Source organism: Diabrotica undecimpunctata, chromosome 1, assembly GCF_040954645.1.
Source record: "Diabrotica undecimpunctata isolate CICGRU chromosome 1, icDiaUnde3, whole genome shotgun sequence".
Classification (NCBI taxonomy): Eukaryota; Metazoa; Arthropoda; class Insecta; order Coleoptera; family Chrysomelidae; genus Diabrotica; species Diabrotica undecimpunctata.
Genome location: NC_092803.1, coordinates 2,422,753 through 2,445,989, shown reverse-complemented (window position 1 = coordinate 2,445,989; position 23,237 = coordinate 2,422,753). Strand labels below are relative to the sequence as shown.

The 23,237-nt window shown below is 35.2% G+C and overlaps 1 protein-coding gene across 1 annotated transcript; it reads right to left on the bottom strand.

Annotated features, from left to right (window-relative positions):
* Positions 1-973: 973 nt before the first annotated feature.
* LOC140444004 (uncharacterized) lies at positions 974-23,201 on the bottom strand. The gene is made up of 3 exons (XM_072535579.1): positions 22,781-23,201; positions 22,610-22,720; positions 974-5,772 (listed from the first exon to the last, which is right to left on the bottom strand). The coding sequence occupies exons 1-3, from the start codon at positions 22,887-22,889 to the stop codon at positions 4,781-4,783; spliced, it is 1,212 nt and encodes a 403-aa protein (XP_072391680.1). The 5' UTR covers positions 22,890-23,201; the 3' UTR covers positions 974-4,780.
* Between the last annotated feature and the right edge of the window lie 36 nt (positions 23,202-23,237).

Genomic DNA, 23,237 nt, shown 5'->3' with positions numbered 1-23,237 from the left:
TGTCTTCATTTAGTTCCAATCCGAAATTCTGTGCTTCTTCGATGATTTTCTTCACAACTCTTCTTAATTCTTTCTCGGTTTTTGCTAGGATCGTTAGATCGTCAGCAAATGCCAAGCACTGGTGCTCATTTCTCTTGATCGTTTCTTCCACCTTCATGCTGCATTTTCTGATTACAGTTTCTAACACTATGTTGAAAAATGTAGTGGATAAAGGATCTCCCTGTCTCAAACCTTTTGCAACCGTAAATTAATCTGATATGTGACCCTGCCAAGCAATTTCACACGTAGAGTTATTTAGTGTCATTTTGACTAGCCGGATCAGTTTCTTTGGTATACCCAAATGTTCCATTGCTCGATACATTTTTACTCTATCATATGCTTGTTTAAAGTACACAAACAAAACATGCAGGGGAACTTTACCTTCATAAAAAGTCGTTTGTATCTCTTTTAATGAGAAGATTGCTGTGATCAGCAAAAAAACAGTATATTGTTGAAACACGTTTTTCAATCTTATTTTCTCTCGTTATAAGCAAATTTACCTTGCTATAGGGGGTTATAATTCAATAGAAATTTCACGTTACATCTAATGTAACTCGTCAAAAAGCTAACGCGTCGAATCTAGCGAAAAGTCGTAATAACCGTGTTCGTTATAGAGGTAGTATACTGTAGTTCGTTTTTGTTTTTTACATTATCGTAGGATTAGAAATTATAAACTTGAATCTTTCTAGATAATAATATAGGGATTCAGAGTATTAGAATTTTATATGTATTGTTGTGATCTGCTTTATGATGTTTTATTATTAATTAACACTAATTTAATTAATCCAATTATTTAATTAATTAATTCACTAATTTATGCAGTCATACAATTCAATTACTATTAAAAATTCTCAGGGTGCCTTTTTAATTTTATTTTAATCAGTTTACTTTATATATCTCTTCTAGTGGGTTCAGTATCTCCTAGTTGTTCATAATCGGGATAGAACAGGAAACGGAACTAACATTAAAACAACATAAATATGCACAAAAATTATTATTTATTTGCAATAAGCAATACGATGAATATTAATAAATAACTTTTGTGGGCAATTATCTTTCCCAACAAATTCCTATACTCTAAATTTAATTTTAATTACAAACTATCTATTGATCTGTTTTATAATAATATCTACTAAAAAAAAATGACAATATAAAAATATAATTTATTCACAAAAAAAAATAACTCTTTGAAACTTGGAATCTTAGTTCGTATGCTTATATTTGATTTTATCTTTAGAACATCTTAAAATTTTCTTTCATTCAAATTATTTGACTGACCTTTAATTTTTTACACCAATGATGTCTCCTCTCGATCAAACCACAGTTCCTTCCTTGATTGATTATGTCCGGCTACCATCAAATCTTTCCCGTTCTCAGCATCGATCCAAACCGCATACCAGCAAACTACTCCTCCGAAAACACAAGCCCAAGCCTCTTTTGACCGGTACTCTTTATTCACAAATTCTCCTTTCTTTCTCAATTATATCTCGTGGACTATGCAGACTCAAAAGAGGTATTAATCTTCTCGATTTTGATCTGCTCGCAGCTTCCACCTTTTTCAATAACAAACGAAAACACTGGTACTCAGATTGACTACACGAAAACACGTCTTCTCTTCTGGTCTGCCGGTAACATAATAATCTTTTCAATCTCTCCCAGACAACCTTCTCAACTCTCTCATCCCCACCATTCCTTTTTAAAGAATCATAAGCATTCATCTTTCCCACTTATTTTCGATTTAGAAAATTTCCAACATGATATTTAAAACAAATAAACTACTTTCACTCAAATTACTTTTCAGAAACCATTAACAATTTTGCCTTTTTCAACAGAAATAAGTTTCCAAATTCTTGTTATCTCATATCTAAATCTAATTCTTATTTACTTTCGAAAAATGCCCACCGCAAAATACAATTACAAGTTTATACCTAAATCTATAATTATACGGGTTCCATTGTCCTTTCACTATTCACTCAGTCTTTCACGGAAAAACTCGTTAGGGTCCCGTCACGGAACAATGTTTTCTCTTATTCTAACTATTACAAATAAGTACAGGGTTGTATTTTAACTTATATGCCCGCGGTATATTAAAATAATAAAAAAACTCTTTATTCTATTTCTGATCGATAAACTGATCCATAACAGTATAATTGAGATTTTTTATAATTAAATATGTCAAACAAAATTAGTAAATTTGATGAATATTTTTAGACGAAAGCAAAAACCAAATCGATGAAAATTCTCGTTATTATTCTGGATTACATGCAGAGCAGGAGACCACTGTTGTTGAACCCACTGATATTACTCTTTGGGATGAGGATTTACAATTACCTTATCCTACAACGGAAATGAGGAATGAGCACATTAATTTAGATGCTGTTCCAGTTAAAACATTTTTGTTTTGCTTGTTATAAAATGAATTTTTTCATTTTTAGGTACTTCAAAGTACTCTATTAATAATACTCGTACTAGTGAAATAGATTTACTGAGACTATCTGATGATAGTGACCTTGATAAGGATTACGTTGCAGAATCAAGTCATGAAAGTGAAGATAACCCAGATGTATTTAAAGTATGTACGAATCCAAAGAAAGAGAGAAGGCGGAAACATAAATTGTATGATGCAGCTAAAGCAACACTAGAATATGATATTCAGAAGACTAAAAGTACTGCACAAAGGAGCATTTGCAAGAAAGAAAAGAGCAGAACGAAAGCTGAAAAGAAACATGGGAGAAAGTTGTCACTGCTAAAGGCAAAGTGGTTAAAGAAAGAATGTCAACTCCATTGAATGACCGTAGGATGAAATGTAAGGATAAGCTAGAAATAAGACTTGATAATGAACTAGGAAGTTCAGTAAGAGAACATATATTTAATGAATACTGGTCTCTTGCGGATAGAAATAAAAGAGTAAGATTTATTGCTGGATTAGTAGACACTACTGAACCTGCATCATCTAGAAAAAGAACCATTGTTGTAAACAATAAACGAATCCGTGTATGCAGAGGTTGTTTCACGAAAACTCTAGGTGAGATTCAAATGTTTGTTACTTCAGCACTGGGCAATAAATGTTCAACCCTGCCTGGGATAACATATGACAATAAAAGAGGTCGTGAGGCTTCTGTTAACAAACATAGTACAAAATAAAAAAAGTTAAAAGTCATATTTTGTCCTTTCCGCTTTACAAATTCCACTATACACGAAGAGAAATTACCAGGCGATATCTTACACCTCACCTAACTCTACGAATTATGTACGAACTTTATTGTGAATAAAATAAATCGGAAGAGAAACCAGCGTCAAGGCATATTTACGAACGCGAATTTCAGAAAATGAATCTAAGTGTTAAAGATCCTAAGGCCGATACTTGTCACAAATGAGATTTGTTAGATATGAAATTAAAGATTTCTACACCGGAAGAAAAAACAATATAGAACGTGAATTAGCTGACCACCACCAGGATGCTGTCAATGCTTACCTTGAAAAAAGAAACGAAAAAATATGGAGAAAGACGATGAAACAATGCGATGCTATACATTTGATTTACAAAAATGTCTCTCTACGCCAATGCCAATGCTCAATACATCTGTTGCATTTTACAAACGGCAGCTATGGACCTAAAATTTAACCATGCATGAAATCAGTACAGGTAACGTCACGGTTTACATGAAGCTGAAGGTGGTAGGGGAGGAAATCAAATAGCAAAAAGCATTTACAAAGAACTGATTTGTCTTCCTCCACAAGTAAGGTAATATTATATTCCGACACTTGTGGAGGACAAAATAAAAATTCTCATGTTGCTGCAATGTTTCTGGTTGCTATGCAAACCAATCAGCATCTAACTTATATAGATCATAAGTTCCTCATTAGTGGACACACTCACATGGAATGTGTTGTCGGTCACGGCCTGATTGAGAAGCAAAAAAAGAAATTACAAAATCCTATTTCTCATCCCTATGATTGGTACCAACTTGTTCGTTCTGTGAGAAAAAAGAAAAAATTTAGCGTGATAGAATTGATCCATTCAGATTTCTTAAATTTTGCCGATCTTCTTAAATCGGACCTCCAACTTAGGAGAGCAATGAGCAACCTCAAGACACTGAAGGCAATGTATTTAATTGGTTTTCAGTCAGGTGGTTTCGATATACTCGCGAATTTGGAAATGTTTATTTTAAACAGAGTTTTAGACACGATGTTCCTTTCAAGTGTTTAAGTCTTATCCGGAGGGAACATTCAAATGCTCAGCTAAATCTAACCAAATGTTATACCTCTACTTTACCCATTTCAAAAGAAAAGAAAAAAGATATATTGGATCTCTTACCACCAATGTCTGCTACATTTCATGATTTTTATAGAAATCTCAAGACAAATCACATGCCTGATAATTTTTCCGATAGAGATGATTCGGAAAATTGTGACGAAAATACTTAATATGTATTTTTTATTAAAGTTTTTAAATTTCTTTAATGATTTTCTATTTACCTGATATAGATCCAAATAATATGTTAATTTAGTTTAGAGGTCAATATAAGTCGTTAATTTTTTCTAAAGTAGCTTAGATATTAATTTGCTTCAAACTTACATTTAGGTAGTATGCTATAAGTTTGTTTTAGAAGATATTTGGTTTAAAATTTTTTTAGATACATCTTTCAAATAATAAAATGCTATTCCTCTAAAATTAAGATTTTTGACTTATACTCTTTTTTCCTGGCAGCCTAAAAATTTCACACTGGTAAGGTTTTTCTCAGGTGTGCCATCTCATATGTTGTTTCATACTACCTATTAGAGAAAACTGTCTAGAACAAACTTCACACTTGTAAGGCTTTTCTCCAGTGTGTATTGTCATATGTTGTTTCATATTACCTGCTCGAGAAAACTGCTTGAAACAAATTTCGCACTTATAAGGTTTCTCACCTATGTGCAATCTCAAATGTTTTTTTCTAGTGTGTATTCTTTTATGTTGTTTTAAAGTAACTACATAAGAAAACTGTCTAAAACAAACTTCACACTTATATGGTTTTTCTCCTGTGTGTGTTTCTTTATGTTGTATTAAACTAGCTGCTTGAGTAAACTTCTTAAAACAAATTTCACACTGGTAAGGTTTTTCTCCAGTGTGCAATCTCATATGTTGTTTCATATTACCTTGTTGAGAAAACTGTCTAGAACAAACTTCACACTTGTAAGGTTTTTTTCCAGTGTGTATTCCTTTATGTCGTTTCAAAGTACCTGCCTGAGAAAACTGCTTGAAACAAATTTCACATTTGTAAGGTTTCTCAACTGTGTGCAATCTCAAATGTTGTTTTAGGTTAACTGCTGCAGTAAACTGCTTTATACATATTTCGCACTCATAAGGTTTTTTTTCAGTGTGTGTTCTATTATGCCGTTTCAAAGCACCTGCATGAGAAAATTGCCTAAAACAAATTTCACACTCGTAAGGTTTTTCTCCAGTGTGAACTTTGGTATGTTCATTTAAAGAATGTTTATGAGTAAACTGTTTTAAACAAATTTCACACTTGTAAGGTTTTTCTCCTGTGTGTGTTCTATTATGTCGTTTCAAAGCACATGCATGAGAAAACTGCTTGAAACAAATTTCACATTTGTAAATTTTTTCCCCAGTGTGAACTTTCATGTGTTCGTTTACAAAGCTTCTCTGAACAAGTTGCCCTACAAGTTGTTCTTGATTACATGAACCAATATGTACTATAGTGTCCCAAGTTTTCTTCTTTTCGAGAAAGCCTAAAACAAAAACTAAAATCAAAATTTAAAAATGAAACTTAGTCACAATTGATTTATTACTGTAACTACGACGATTGGTTTCTGACTCTACAAATTTTGCCCATCATCAGGCCCACGTTACTTAACTACTAAAGAATAGAAAAAAGAGCGCATCTTAGCATGTTCTAAGATCTTCCGCCATTTCGATCTATTATAGGATTTACGCTTCCGGCCGGTTGATGATTATTAAGGTTTTTAGGTGTCATCCTACCTCTTCCCTATATTTAATCATGGGTCTTCTTCCCGTTGGTGTCTGCCTTATGATTTTCTTGAGGGCTAGATCTTCATGCATTCATTCTACGTGACCCATCCTGTGTAGTCTTTCAAATTTTATAAAGTGGTGATGTCTGGTTCTTCATATCGTCGGCTGCATGCAATAGTGGCACAACACAAAAACTGGTAATTTTTCAGAACAGGAGTTAAAGTTTATGTGCCAATAATTTTGTCTTATTTGTTTTACTACATAATTGGGATTTTTGAAAAAAGAAATAATTTTTGGGGTATTTGGAAGAGCGTTAGGTAGCTTTTAATGAATTGCAACATGGATTTTTAACATCAACCCTTATTTTGAGTTGTGCCACTATTGCACATTTGCAACATTTTGTCTTTTAAGACTAATTAAGTCAATAACAAAACTGGCATTTTTTTTGTTATTCCTATCAAATGAAATAAAGGTTCTTGAAATAAAGAATACTACAAGTGACTTGAATGAGAAAACGTGTTTATTAACAACTATAAGAACGAAATAAAAAAGATATATATTGATAATAATAGGAAAAGTTATGATTAACAATACTTTAAATTTCGGTAGAAATCAGCGTGAATTGGTGGAACACTCTTGTTTTCACAAGTCTAGTAAGGTCTTTTTTCTTCTTTTCAGTTATTGGCAGGTTAGTAAGGTAGTAATAAGACTTTTCTAGTTCTATAATATCTCTCTTGTGCAACGAAGTTTTAAAATAGTAGCGAGTACTAGAGGTTTCTTTTACATGAATTTCATAAATATCGTTGAAATGAAAAATATTTCCTTGGACATCTTCATTGAAAACTGTCACTGTTTTAGTATTGAACTTTTTCAGGTCAAAAAAATCATTATGAGATAATTCGTGTACTTCGAATGGCTGTTTGCAACGAGCAGTTCAGATCAGCATAGCGTAATGAGTCTGTAGATCTGAACTGATACAAACAACCAGTAGTATCTAAAGCAAATCTTCCTGTAGTACTGATGGACTATCCATAAATATTTTCTCAAATCTCCCAAACATTGTGTTGGTAATAAATCTAATGTCTACAAATATAGACGTATTGCCTTACTACCGGTCCTAGTCAAAATTATTGAGAGACTTATAAAAGCCCGACTTATGTCCTTTCTCGTTGAAAACCACACTTTATCACAAAGTCAGTTCGGCTTTTTATCTAATAAATGTACCAGCGATGCTATGTTTTCTGTACTACATGAGATCAAGCCCGAAACAATAAACTTTATACTGCCACTGTTTTTTGTGACTATGCCAAAGCTTTTGATTGTGTAAATCACGACATTTTGATAAAAAAACTGAATTTCTACGGAATTCGAGGTATTTCTTTGAATTGGTTCCAATCATACTTGACGAACAGGAAATAAATAGTTAGAGCAAATGATACTGACTCTAGTCACAAAAGCATTGTATGTGGAGTACACAAGGTTCAGTACTGGGTACTATATTTTTCCTTATCTTTATAAATGACATCACTAACTTAAAAATTGATCGAAACATTTTTCTTTTTGCTGATGATACCAATATTACCTGGAAGAACTCTAATATTGCAACTCTTCATGTAATTATAACTTCTGATTTACTTAAAATAAAAACCTGGCCGACTCTAATTTACTCTCTTTTAACGTGGATAAGACAGTAGTATTATCCTAAAAAGGAGCTCTTCAACCCTTGCTTCTTAATAACAACCAGATCAGTATCAGACAGCAACCTTAAATGGTCCCTTCATATCGATTTGTTAAGTAAAAAATTAGCCTCAGCCTGTTATGCAATAAGAACTGTTTCGAAGGAAATGAATTTAGCATCTTCCAGAATAACATACTTTTCTTTGTTCGAGTCTCATCTTCGATATGGCCTTCCTTTCTGGGGTTCTAGTACAGCTGCCCAATCTGATGTTATTTTAAAATTACAAAAAAGAGCAATACGGTATCTTTTTGGCCTCAGTAGAATAACACATTCCGGAAGCTATTTCAAAAATCACGGGATTTTAACTCTTCCCTCCTTATATATTCTACAAACTGTTTGCTTAATTCGTAATCACCTACATGTTTTTCCAGCAAGACCTAATGATGACTACTCCACCAGAAATTCAAGCTTTGATGTGTATTTACCGATCCCATCCACTGAGTTAGTAAAGAAGCCTATATTCTATTCGGCAAAAAAATTATACAACCATCTCCCTTTGCAACTTAAATCTACAACTTCTTTCCTTAAGTTCCGTAAATTGAAAAAAGCCTATCTATCTGAAAGACTATATATATCTATATATATTTGGGTATCACTTGCAGCAGCTTAAATTTATTCGAAAACTAGTTCCTAAGGTTTTATTATGCAATTTGCAATTTAGTGAAATTTTGCAATGGATTGTATATTTTATGTTTTATTCTGTGATATTGACGATTTATGTAATTTTAGTAAATTTTAATTGTTATTATTTTTTTTTTTACTTTTTGTAAGGTTTATCGATAAAATTGTACAATGTTCAGTGACAATAAAGCATATTTCTCTTCTCTCTCTCTTCTAGGCAGCAATGCAGGTGGTGGAACATTTAAAGCAGTATGTTTTAATTGCTTTCCAAATGTACTTTGCAACACACCCCAATCTGATTCACGTCCATTAGTCCCTACATCAACCATAATGAACTCATAGTTAGCGTTTACAACCGCCATCAACACAATACTGAATGTTTTTTTGTAGTTATAGTAGTATGACCTAAAACTAGGTTTTTTTATTTCCACGTGTTTCCCATCTGTAGCACCGATGACATAAAGAGCATTCCACTGGCTCGCAAAATTTTTGACAATTTGTTCCCATTCCTCCGCAGTTTGTGGTAGCTGAAAATAAAATAAAAAATTATTTATCTTTTTCAGGAGAATACTTCAACTTTTGAAGCGGATCGAGTACCATCAACATCCTATGCAGTTTTGAAGATAAAAAAATACTTGATGATGATCTCATGCAATTGGCAGCTAACCGTCTTAGAAGGAAACCAGACGAATATCAAAACTAATTGGGCTGTCTTGTGCTGCAGGTTTAAAGAAAATGGAACCAATGCAATGAAATCTTTGCTAAGAATGCTATTGCTGCCATTATCATGGAAGTACAATTAGGTCTTTTACATCGCAATTCGGTACAAATAAATAAATACTTTAACAGTTGCAATATGATCCACGTCCTAAATGTACCAGATCCACGCCAACTCCAACAAATTACAGCAGCATACCATCACCTCGGAATTTTATAAACTATTCTCAAGAACAAAATTCTGACCTTCCAACTGAGCAGCTGCCACATAACCAGCAGAACATATACTACTTCCAACAGGATAATCAGCAGAATATGAACAATTTTCAAGAGGAAAATGATGCTAATATCTCAATGGCGAACGAAGATTCAGTATCTCAATTTATAAAGTTTAATAATTAAATAAAAAGATTATATATAATATTTATTTACCTTGATTAATTCCTTCAAAAAATTTATTATCGCATCGCATGTTTCCATGATTATTAACCCTATAACGCTGAGCGTGACGTTTTCGTAACGTTTGATAAACACTGGTCTTATGCACAAAATAACCCATGTAGGACGGCTACGTCGACGGGATCGGTATCGTTACATTTCAGTGACAATATAGCAAACTCGTTTTGATTACGTTCGCACGGCACATTCACGTGAGATGTTTCTGTTTGACAGTGCAATAATGAAAAGTTAGGTTATAGTGTACTGTGGAGTGTTTATTGTTATAAATTGGAATCAAGCAGCATATGAACGTTGGATTTTTTTTTACATACTTCTAGAAGGACGATTATCGTTTGGCGAAGGTAATATGTGCTAAAATTAATTATTTTTCTGTATTTTTATTGAAAATTTTAAGCGTTACGAAATCGTCACTCTCGTCTTTTGGATTTTTTTAGATTGATCAAAATAATTATGGATTGTGCAGCGTTTTATGGCAAAAAACGTCTTCCCTTAATGGATGAGAGTAGTACAGATACTGTAGATGGTTCTGATATTAATTTCGAGGATTTGGGTAATTATTTTTATAGTTCTTTTTATAATTTTCTAGTCATTTGTATTGACTGCTTTGCCTCTTTGTATTATAGTTTGAAATGACTCATTTATACTCTTTTTTTATTATAGATGAATCTGACGATAGTACTGAAGAAAGTGAAGCCAGTGGAGAAACAGTAGCTGCACCAGAAACATTAAAATCAAAGAGTCGTAAAACCTATCCACTTTGGCGACATGTGTCAACTGAAGATTCTGCTAAACCACTTCCTGTATGGTTAGGTCAACTAGAGCCGTCTGGAGTTGTAAAGCGACCTGTGGAATATTTTAGAAATTTTTTTTCGGAAGATATTCTGACTCACATAGTTGAGCAGTCAAACTTGTATGCCATTCAAGAAAATCCCAATAAAAGTCTGTCATTGTCAATTCCTGAATTGGAACAATTTTTAGGGTCCTTACTGGCAATGTCCATGGTAAAACTATCCAACTCAAGATTGTATTGGAAAACTAAGTTAAACTGTCCAATTGTATCGGAAGTAATGACCAGGAATCGGTGGGAAGAAATAAAATCCAAAATCCATTTTAACGATAATTCGACACTACCAGAAGATAATACCACATATGACAAACTATTCAAAATAAGGCCATTGATAAATCATTTACAGGCGAAATTTAGAGAAATTCCAATGCCTCAAATGTTATGTATTGATGAACAGATAGTACCATTCAAAGGCAGATCTAGCATTAAACAATATATACCCAGCAAGCCACACAAATGGGGCTACAAATTATTTGCTCTTTGTGATGAGAAAGGAATTATGTATGATTTTTTTATATATTCTGAAAAAATCCAACCAGTAACTGGAGAACCAGATTTAGGAGCTAGTTCCAATGTGGTACTGCAATTAGCCACTCATATTCCTGTAGGTGCAAATCATCTCCTATATTTCGATAATTGGTTTACCTCTCTAGCTCTGATGGTGCATTTGGCAAAAAAGAAAATTTATTGCCTTGGAACAGTAAGGATAAATCGCTTATCGGGAGTTCCTCTAAACAAGGATAAACATTTACTAAAAAAAGGTAAAGGATCCTTCCAAGAAGTCTCGACTCTAGTAGATAATATTGAAGTCAGAGCAGTAAAATGAGCTGATAATCGGGTAGTCAATTTGCTATCAACATTTTCGTCTGCAGAACCTACTGAAACATGCGAGCGATATGACAAAAAGACTAAATAGAATATTACAATTACCTGTCCAGCTATTGTCAAAACCTATAACCAATTTATGGGTGGAGTGGACCTAATGGATGCATTAATTGCTCTTTACAGAATTCATATTAGATCTAAAAAGTTCTATCACAAATTGTTTTTTCACTTTTTAGATGTTACTGTGGTAAACTCTTGGCTCATTTACAGAAGAGACTGCGAATCGTTACAGGTACCTAAAAGAAACATAGTTAATCTCCAAGAATTCAAAATGAGCATTGCAGAGGCACTGCTATTGGAAGGGAAAAGAACCCAACAATCAAAAAGGGGTCGTCCATCAAAAACCAGCACAGATGCAGAATTTTCAAAAAAGAAGAAGCTAAGTCCAGCCACTAAAAGTATTCCGGTAGCAGACATACGTCTAGATGGGCTTGATCACTTGCCCATGGTCACAGATAGGGGTAGGTGTAAAAATATCAATTGTAGAAGTGCTCCAGTATATATGTGCACCAAATGTAAAGTACACCTGTGCATTACAAAGGAAAAGAACTGTTTTATACATTTCCACACTACATAATATCTTCTATTTTTGTATTTAATTTATAATAAATTGATGTTTTTCAAATTTATTATGTCTTTTATATCGATATTGTGCATTACTATGTATGTAAAATTAAGCAAAAAATCAAAACTTTTCAAAATTTAAATCATGAGTTATTTCTAAACAAAGGACTTTTGTGACGATTTCGTAACGTTTCAAAAAAACATCTAATATTTAAAAAAAAACTGTTTTTTTTTTAATCTGTAAATTAATAATAGCAAAATAAGTAATAAGAAACAAAATTTTTTTTTTTTGAATACATTAAAAATTCGGCGTTATAGGGATATTATTCAAAAGACTTTGTGGTGAAATAGCACTATGAAACTTTGGATCTTCCAGAGCATTTCCAGTCGCTAGCTAGATATCGCAATGCCGTTGAAAAGGTGGTAATACTTCTCTCATGTTTGTATTTTTTTTTAAATCAATAGCGTGACCAATTCTAGTAGCTCTTGAAATTGTACCAAGTCCAGTCGTACAAAATTTCTGAAGTTTGCTTCCTCACTTAACATCAAGTCTTTTAAGAGATTTTCGTGAGAGCATTTTTGCCTTTTCTTGTACCAACCTTTCGACCGGCGACGTGTTTGTTTACGTTTCCGCTTAGCAACAAGCAAAAACACTACAGCTACAGCTAAATCTTGGGAGGACATGTTGGTGTGTAAGCACAATGCACGCGGGATCATACTATTCTCAAATTGAATACGAATTTATTGCGCACTTTGTATTATTGTGCAATATAATTGACCGTTTGGATATAAAGCACCATTCAACCTAATTGTACAATAAATGTATTGCACAACGTTATTGTAGGTCTAGGGGTCGCCTTACATAAGAAAAGTGCAGGGGTCGTTTCACACTTTCTCTTTTTGACAAAACAGCATGAAACAAACCTCACATTAGTAAAGAATTTCTAAGGTGTGAATTTGCAGATATAACTCTTTTTGGCGCACTGTTTAAAGCAAATTTTACATGTAAGGTTTTTCCCCAGTGTGCGTTTTTATAGTATCTTTCAAATGATGCCTAAACTGCCTAAAATAATTTTCGTACTTGTAAAGTTTTTCTCCGGTGTGAATTTTCGTAGGTTCATCTAAAGAATTTTTATGAATAAACTGTTTAAAAGAAATTTCACACTTATAACGTTTTTCACCTGTGTGCAATCTTAAATGTTGTTTTAATTAATCTGCTGCAGTAAACGGCATAATACAAATTTCGCACTCATAAGGTTTTTCTCCAGTATGTATTTTTAAGCGTTTTTTCAAAGTGTCATTTATAAAGTTTTTTTTCTCCAGTATGTGTTCTATTATGCCGTTTCAAATGACCTGCTTGCGAAAATTTCTTAAAACAAATTTCACACTTGTAAGGTTTTTCTCCAGTGTGTGTTATATTATGTTGTTTCAAACTACCTGACTGAGAAAAGTGTTTTAAACAGATTTCATATTTGTAAGATTTTTTCCCAGTGTGTGTTATTTTATGTTTTTTTAAAGAACTTACATGAGAAAACTCCCTAGAACAAATTTCACACTTGTGAGGTTTTTCTCCAGTGTGCAATCTTATATGTTGTTTCATATTACTTAGTTGAGAAAAATGTCTAAAGCAAATTTCACACTTATAAGGTTTTTCTCCTGTGTGTGTTTGTTTATGTTGATTCAAAGCACCTGACTGAGTAAACTGCTTGAAACAAATGTCACACTTGTAAGGTTTTTTCCAGTGTGTGTTCTTTTATGTTGATTCAAAGCACCTGACTGAGTAAACTGCTTGAAACAAATGTCACACTTGTAAGGTTTTTCTCCAGTGTGTATTGTTACGATAAAAATCCTGGCCTAAAAATAACTGTAAAATATATGATGACTAATATTCTGTTTTGTTGTAGAAATTTCGCCGGAGGTTCTAGATTCAAATTATGGTGAATTCTCCAACTAGATGCTTCTCGATTTTTCGATGCAAGACAATGCGATCTTTCGATGCTGTTCTAGTATATCAGGATTTCGTATATAAATACAACATTTTTATATGGAGGGCCAGTTAATTCTCAAGACCCGCGCTCGCGAATTTGTTACGTACGGATATAATAAATTATTGTCAGATAAGTTAATATAAATAAAGAAATAAATTAAATCCGTAAGTGTTATAAATATTGAACCTTTTAATAAATTCACAACAAATGGTGTCAGAAGTGGGATCGAACATAAATTAGACTTATAATAATAATACAAGTGTGATATAAAATAAATTGTGAAAATGGCTACGATTTATGAGCTGACAGTGACTAATTTAAGAAGACATCTTGAAGACAGAGAATTAGCTTCCACCGGAAAAAAGGCTGAGTTAGTCCAACGACTAAAGAACGCTTTGCTAGAAGAAGGACTAGATCCAGAGACTTATATATTTGAAGACAAACATGATGCTGTCATCTCGTCGATTTCGAAATTGGAGAACAAAGTTTCTGACGATATTTCGAAAGTTTCTTCTGATGTAGCCAAAGTTTCTGGTGATGTAGCCAAAGTTTCCGGCGACATCGCATCATTGGAAAACAAAGTATCCGGCGACATCGCTTCTTTAGAAAGCAAAGTTTCTAACGAGATTTCTTCTCTGGAAAGCAAAGTCTCTGCTAACATCTCTTCGGAAATCTCTAAAGTCACTTCTGAGATGTCTGCCCTGGACGATAGAATATCTTCGTTAAAAAACCAAGTTGCTGCCGATATGTTGGCCTTCGAAGAAAAGATATGGAAAGAGATGGAAAAGAAGATGGAGGAAACCGGGACAGCAGAGAGAGGAAACAATCCAATTACAGTGGAGACAAAAGAAGACGAGACGAAATGTAAGTTGGAGACACGGCCGAAATTTGAAGGAAGTGGAGGTTCTATTCATGTTAAAGTCCCAACTTTCGATGGAAAATCGTCATGGAACAACTACATGAAACAGTTCGAATCAGCCACAAGAGCAAATGGATGGTCTGAAAAAGAAAAGGCTGTAAACCTGACTATCGCTCTTCGAGGAGATGCCTTAGATGTGCTTCAGACCATAGCCGTAGAGGAGACCGATGATTTCGAACAACTGAAGAAGAGGTTAAATATGCGATATGGCCACGAACATTTGGAGCATGTATATCAGTCACAGCTTAAAAATCGTAGACAGAAGAAAGATGAGGCTCTTCAAGAATATGAGGTAGATATTGCCAGATTAGTACGATATGCTTATCCAACAGCTCCCGAAGACATGATGGAGAAATTGGCCGTTCAAACGTTTATTGATGGTCTTCGTGATCATGAAATGCAGAGAACACTGCGATTAGCTCGTCACAAGACGCTGGTTGATGTCTTATCCGCCGCCCTCGAATACGAGTCAGCTACGCAGGCCTCTGGCGGGTACAGTAAAGTTAGGACTGTAAAAGAGGAAGAAGATGAAGATAAACTTGACCAGCTCGTTAATATGATGAAAAGTATTACATGCAAGAAAACGAAGACCATAAAATCAAGAAACTCACCATCAGGAAAACCAGAACGAGTCGGTTTTAGGGGAGCAGCCTCGACCCGGAACTTTTCCAAAGACCCTCTTATACTAATAGCTTCTTTGAAGTGTCGTGAAGATAGTGTATATGTAGATGGAGAAATAAATGGTAAAAGACATACGTTGTTGGTGGATACCGGAGCGACCAGAACCATTATACGCCCGACAGTTATAAACAGCCGAAAGAAACTGTTACCAACGAGGTTGCGACTTCGGACCGCTACAGGTGAAAATGCCAACATTCATGGAGAAATCCAGGTACAATTGGGAATTGGAGCAGAAAAGTTCGTCCATACTGTTATAGTTGCTGACATCGAAGAGGATGTTATATTAGGAATGGACGTAATGAATATGCATGGATTCCAATTGGATTTTAAGAATAAGGTAATCAAAGTTGGCAACGAGGAGGTATTTCTTCATCCACATAATGACAACACTGTGCAAGCAGCCATTACAGAAGATACAGTCGTGCCTGCGAGAAGCGAAACGATCATAGTAGCGCGACTACAGGGAATTGTAGACGAAGGGAGACCTGTTATGATGGAGCCTTGGAACCACGACGATGAGATTGGCCGTGGAATCATAATTGGAAAGGAATTGGTGACTTCGGCTAAAGAAATTCCTGTGAGACTTATCAATGTCAACGACTACCCAGTGACCATAAAGAAAGAGACAAAAGTAGGAACTTGTGTACCTGTGTCATCCATAATTCGTCAGGCGACAACATCTGATAATTCCAACGACAAATTCGACCAAATGGTTGCAGTTGCAGGACAGTCTCTAAATCAGATGGAGAAAAGGAAATTAAGGGAATTTCTTCGGCAGTATCGTGATATTTTCGTACCGAAAGGAGGAAAGACGGGAAAAACTACCGTTGTTAAGCATAAAATTGATACTGGTAATGCTAAGCCAATTCGTCAAACAGCTCGACGATTACCACAGGCGAAGAGAGAGGAAGCTGAAACGATTGTTCAGGAAATGAAGAAAGACGGGGTGATAGAACCTTCTACGAGCCCATGGGTCTCTCCGGTGGTCCTGGTTAAGAAGAAAGACGGAACGACGAGGTTCTGTGTGGATTACCGTTTGCTGAACAACGTTACCAAGAAAGATAGTTATCCTCTGCCTCGGATCGATGACACATTGGACACATTGGCTGGAAGTAAATTGTTTTCTACTTTGGATTTGAAGTCTGGATACTGGCAGGTAGAAATGGACCCAGTAGATAAAGAAAAGACAGCCTTCACCACAGGATCTGGATTGTGGCAATTCAACGTTATGCCATTTGGACTCTGTAATGCTCCTGCGACATTTGAGAGGCTTATGGAAAATGTGTTGAGAGGGTTATCTTGGAAAACATGCCTGGTTTATTTAGATGACATAATCGTCTTGGGGGAGACATTCGAAGATCATTTGAGGAATTTAGAAAACGTTTTTAATCGACTTAAAGCTGCCCAATTGATGCTAAACCCCAAGAAGTGCCAGCTATTTCAAGGTAAAGTCAATTATCTGGGTCATATAGTCAGTAAAGAAGGAGTGGCCGTGGATAAGGGAAAAATCGATTCTATTAAGGAATGGCCAAAACCAACTGACAAACATCAAGTGAGAAGTTTTCTTGGACTATGTACTTACTACCGGAGGTTTATTAAGAAGTTTGCAGATATCGCTAAGCCATTAACGCGACTTACAGAGGAAGCAAGAGAATACCACTGGGATATAGACTGCCAAAATGCCTTTGAAACGTTGAAAAAGCATTTAATAACAGCACCAATTTTAGGGTATCCACTGCCAGAAGGAGAGTTCATCTTAGATACGGATGCAAGTAATGTGGGAATTGGAGGAGTGCTGTCTCAGATTCAAGGAGGACAGGAACGAGTCCTCGGATATTTTAGTAAAGTTCTTTCAAAACCTGAGCGGAATTATTGCGTCACGAGAAGAGAACTTCTGGCAGTAGTGAAATCAGTAGAGCACTTCTATCAATACCTCTATGGAAGGAAGTTTTTAATCCGAACCGACCATGCCGCCCTTAAGTGGTTGATGCAGTTTAAGAATTCAGAGGGTCAGATAGCCAGGTGGATCGAACGACTCCAAGAATACGATTTTAAGATTGAACACCGAGCCGGAGTTAGCCACAGAAACGCTGATTCTCTTTCCAGAAGGCCATGCCCAGCAGAGTGTTCCCACTGCAACAAAACGGAATCCAAGGAAGCAGCAGTGCTAAGAACGACGATTCTCAACGACGACTGGACGCCTACTAAGATAAGGGAAGAACAAGAGAGAGATCCAGTTATACAGAAAATCCGAAAATGGAAAGAGGAAAACCGTCGACCACCTTGGCAGGAAATATCAAACCTATGCTCAGTAGTTAAGACGTATTGGGCCCAGTGGGACTCATTTATCATCGAAGATGGCTTGCTTAAACGAGTCCTGGAAAATGATGACGGTTCAGAGAAGAGAAGACAGTTGGTGATCCCAAAGAGCAGAATAGCCGAAGTACTTCGTCAGTTACACGACAGTCCATCGGGAGGGCATTTTGGTGTAAGGAAAACCCTTCAGCGATTCGGGAACGGTTTTATTGGATGAACAGTTCCGACGATGTAAAAGACTGGTGTAAGAAATGTACTATTTGTGCCACGAGTAACGGGCCTTACCGAAAAAGGAGAGCTCCTATGAGACAATATAATGTTGGAAGCCCGTTTGAAAGAATAGCTTTGGACATCGCTGGGCCATTTCCAGAAAGTGAAAATGGAGGCAAGTACATGCTGGTAGTAATGGATTACTTCACTAAGTGGGTCGAGATTTACGCACTTCCAGACCAGAAGGCCGCCACCGTTGCAGATAAGTTGATCCAAGAATATATCAGCCGATTCGGAGTGCCTTTGGAGATCCATAGTGACCAAGGCAGGAACTTCGAAAGCGATCTATTCCAAGGAATATGTGATAGACTAGGCATGAAGAAAACAAGAACTACAGCATATCATCCGCAATCTGATGGTATGGTAGAACGGATGAATAGGACAGTTGGCAAATATTTGACAAAGATGGTGTCCGATCATCAGCGAGACTGGGACCAATACCTTCCGTTCTTCACAATGGCCTACAGATCTGCTGTTAACGAATCAACAGGCCAGACACCAGCGAAAGTCCTATTCGGACGCGAAATGCGACTACCTTGTGATCTAGAGTTTGGGTGTCGACCTGGAGAAGATGTAGCAGGTGAAGATTATGTGATCGAATTACGAAGAAGAATGGACGATGTACATGAGTTGGTCCGTTCCCACCTTCAGATCGCTAGCGACCGAATGAAGAAACGGTACGATACACAAGCCGAAAAGGGTTGCTTTAAGAAGAACGACAAAGTATGGCTGTATAATCCCAAGAAGCGAAAAGGTTGTTCTCCCAAATTGCAGCAGTTTTGGGAAGGTCCATACCTCATTATGGAGAAGATCAACGATGTCATCTACCGAATAAGCAAGATTCCGAAGGGAAAGCCGATGATAGTACACCATAACCGGCTGGCGTCTTTCGAAGGTGACCACGACGTAGATGAAGAAGTGGAAGTAAACCAAGTCCACGATGTGTCTGACCTCACGTTTGAGGAATTCATGGGTGCCTATGGAGGTACCGGTAAAGCGAGACATGGTGTTACCACTGAAGAAAAGCAAGATCTACTCGCGCTCCCCGATGACTACTCGCTGGCCCTCACCATCCCGGCCAGTATCAAAGACGCACCAGGGTTGGCATCCGTCTTTCGAAGGAAGTTTGGTCGAGTTGCAGAACTTCAATGCCAGGTGCCAGCTCCCGGTAAAACCTTGAAACTCCAAGATGCATCACGTTACCTTTTCTACCTGGTAACAAAAGACACTGCCCGTGACCAACCTACCTACCGAGATGTATGGGAAGCCTTACTTCAATTGAGAGAGCACGTACTAGAGTCCGACGTGCAAAAGTTAGCCATGCCAAAGTTGGAGTGCCGCCAATTAGATTGGAGGGTTATCCGAAATATGGTGGAGGAGATCTTCAAAGACACCGAAGTCCAGGTGTTAGTCTGTTGCAATCCGCATAGTTACTGGTGCGGAGAGAAAACCGTCCCTTGTCATTTTTATACAACTGGAAGTTGTAAAAGAGGGTCCAGTTGCCGATACCAGCATACAGTTCCGGTTCCAGTCCCGACAAGGTTCCAGGAGGAACCATCTTTTAAGAGGGGGGCAATGTTACGATAAAAATCCTGGCCTAAAAATAACTGTAAAATATATGATGACTAATATTCTGTTTTGTTGTAGAAATTTCGCCGGAGGTTCTAGATTCAAATTATGGTGAATTCTCCAACTAGATGCTTCTCGATTTTTCGATGCAAGACAATGCGATCTTTCGATGCTGTTCTAGTATATCAGGATTTCGTATATAAATACAACATTTTTATATGGAGGGCCAGTTAATTCTCAAGACCCGCGCTCGCGAATTTGTTACGTACGGATATAATAAATTATTGTCAGATAAGTTAATATAAATAAAGAAATAAATTAAATCCGTAAGTGTTATAAATATTGAACCTTTTAATAAATTCACAACAGTATTCTCATATGATATTTCAAAATACTACGACGAGAAAACTGCTTGAAACAAATGTCACACTTGTAAGGTTTTTTTCCAGTGTGTGTTCTTTTATATTTTTTCAAAGTATCTGCACGAGCAAACTTCTTAAAGCAAATTTCACACTTGTAAAGTTTTTTCCAATGTGAACTTCCATGTGATCGTTTACAGAACTTTTTTGGGCAAGTTGCTCTTTATGTTGTTCTTTATGACATGAACCAATACATATCTTTTTCATAGTTTTCAAAATCTTCTTCTCTTCGAGAAAGCCCAAAAAAAACTAAAATCATAAGATAAACATAAAAAAACGGGTGTGGCAGTCCAGTAGGACTGACGGTAGAAGTTATACTTCTATACACGCGTTCGCCGTTAAAAATTTATATAGGTGTCAATCTGCACAATCATTACATATGTAATGCTATAGGTAAGAGAGGGTAGAAAGAGAAAAAGAATTCGTTTGCTGTATATAAACATTTGACCTGTAATAGGAGTATAGTAAATGAAGGATTGTATCAATATTTTAATGAAAATATATATTTTTTTTTTATATATGTATAAAAGGAGTTGAATGCAAAAAAAAAATTACACATACTCTGCAGTAAAATTTATTGTTTATTTTGTTATTAATATAAAAATTACAATACAATAAATACACTGCAACATAATTCAATATAATAATACAATATAAATTAAAATGTAATATTCATAAGTATTTAAAACTGCCAATATACATAACTTACTTTACGAAGATAAAAATAAAACACCAACAACTCGGATTATGTTGTAAATTATCATTTTATTTTAAAATTTATGTTTTTTGCGTATATTACATATATTTAATAAGATTAACGTGAGGTTTTTAAATGTTTCAAAAATAAAAAAGAAAATTCATAATTGGGATTCGAACTCACAACCACCAGCGTATGAACCAAACACGTAAAGGATTTGCCAATTAGACATGACGCTAACGGATTTAAAAATTGACAGTTTTCGGTAAAACAGTGATTATTTTGAAATACAAAAGCCTAAAATAATTATAAACGTTTAATTTTAAATAATACAAAACATATCACATAAATAATAATATTAATACATATTATACTATATATAATATATATATATATATATATATATATATATATATATATATATATATATATATATATATATATATATATATATAATATATAATATTAAATACAAAAGGAACATTTTTATTCTCGAGAGAGGAAGAGAGAGAAAATATATATTCTGTATCTCTCTTACTCATTATCTTACATATGTAATGGTTTCACAGATTCACTCTCATGCAAATTTCCAACGCCGACCGTGCGTATAGAAGTATAACTTCAAAAAAGAAAACTTGTGTGAAACTGATGTTGACTTTTGCCGCTCATACGATTTTTTCTATGGTGATGTTAAATAATATGCAGGATAAGCAGTTGCGTTGGTATCTTAAACTATTTTAGTGTTTGGATCAACAATTTTCGGTTGATATTATTATAGGCACCTCCAACATCAAAGGCGAGGTGATTCGTGTCTATATCAAATTCGCTAGTTTTATCAGTATACAACGAATCTCTTCATTTGGCATTTGTAAATTACAATAAATGTATTATTAGATCGATTCTATTGAACTCTGGCCGTATTACAAGAAATGAATAACGCAAGAATTAATTTCAGGTATACCGGGTGTGCTAAAAGGTGCTGGACGGCCGAATATGTCACGAAATATATATCGGATCAGAAAAAATTCATTAAAAATCTATGGAATGACACTAAACACCTCCTCACAGACTCTTCACCTCTACCCTTGGGGGTGGGCGCGGGGAAACTTTGAAATCTCTAACAGAGCCCCATTTTTATTCTATGTGAAAAAGTAAAAAGTTTTATATGAATTTTTTTTCTATGCGCTATCGCGATGGATGGCGCTATAATCGCAGAAAAACAATAAATATTTAAATAAAGGAATGCATATCATAAGTCTGCAAACTAATTTTTATGGAACTGAATACAAAGTTGTTGTCAAAAGTGGGGGGTTTCTATTTAGGATTTAAAAGTTGCCCCGTAAGTTTTGCGTTTAACAGTGTCATTTCTGAGATATTATACCAATTCCATAATTTTCCTATGGTATCAGAATAAATCTCATTTTTCTGATTATAGCGCCCATTTATCAAAAATTCGAAAAAATATCTAAAAAGAATGATGTTTATTTTTGCATAGAAAATCCAAAACTGCAATAAACATTGGGGTTTCCTCTGCCTCATCCTCTGAGGGTGAGTATGAGCATCAAATGGCACAAAACAATAGAAGAGTGGAGAAGTCATGGGGAGGTCCTTGTCCGGAAGTATGGGATTAGGATTAAGCCACAATTATTGGTTGTGACTGTGATGAAAATTACATTTTTAAATAATTAATGTTTGACGTTTCGATTTCCACAGATCCGTAGACATCATACCCTCTTACTAAACTAGTAGACTAAAATGATTTACTGAAACCCCATTTACTATTGCACTGTATATTATTCCACAATAGCTTCTACAGCTTTTTTGCTGTGAAAGTTTAAATGGTTCACCAAAATTGCTACAAGAAAAAATTGTGGGAACAAAACACTAGTTGTGTGTTAAAACTCACCTGATACATTCTTGAAGTCTTTCAGATCAATAGAGGTGGATAGCTGACTCTCTATACACTTTTGATCAGCTTCAACAAACTCTTCCTTAATTTCAGCTTTTACTGCTGCAGCTAATCAGAAATAGAAATTACATTATATTGTTTAGTACTAATTGTTAATACTTGTATTACCTTCGTGTTTATTCTTTAAATCCGCAAGATCTGTTAAGGATAGCTGACTATCTATATATCTTTGGTCATATTCAACACACTCTTTCTTAATTTTAATGTTAGATTCCATAGCTAACACCGTTATTCTTAGTATAACAAATGGAAATAAAATAATTTATATCAATAAATTCAGATGACATAAAAACATAGCAACACTGTCAAACCATAGTATAAAAAAGAAACGAAGAAATGTGGTTGTGGTTAAACTGTGGTCAAACTAGTGGCAAACATGGGAGCATTGCGCATTCGAATGAAAAATAATCGTCATTCATTGACGTAACCACAGCGCCTATAACTTGGCCTTGGTCATTGGCCTCTAACCTAAAATAACAAATATCTTTTTCTCGTTAAATCGTTTTCTTTACTAAATGGACATTCGGCCATTCGTGTTCACCACAATCATTGTCGCCAGTTCGTC

What these genes read in the sequence shown, in the direction of transcription:
- LOC140444004 (XM_072535579.1), bottom strand. Translation starts at nt 22,889, where the DNA reads ATGGAATCTAACATTAAAATTAAGAAAGAGTGTGTTGAATATGACCAA. An exon ending in TTTAAAGAATAAACACGAAG is followed by an intron (nt 22,721 to 22,780) that starts GTAATACAAGTA and finishes ATTTCTGATTAG; the next exon opens with CTGCAGCAGTAAAAGCTGAA. An exon ending in AGACTTCAAGAATGTATCAG is followed by an intron (nt 5,773 to 22,609) that starts GTGAGTTTTAAC and finishes TTTTTGTTTTAG; the next exon opens with GCTTTCTCGAAAAGAAGAAA.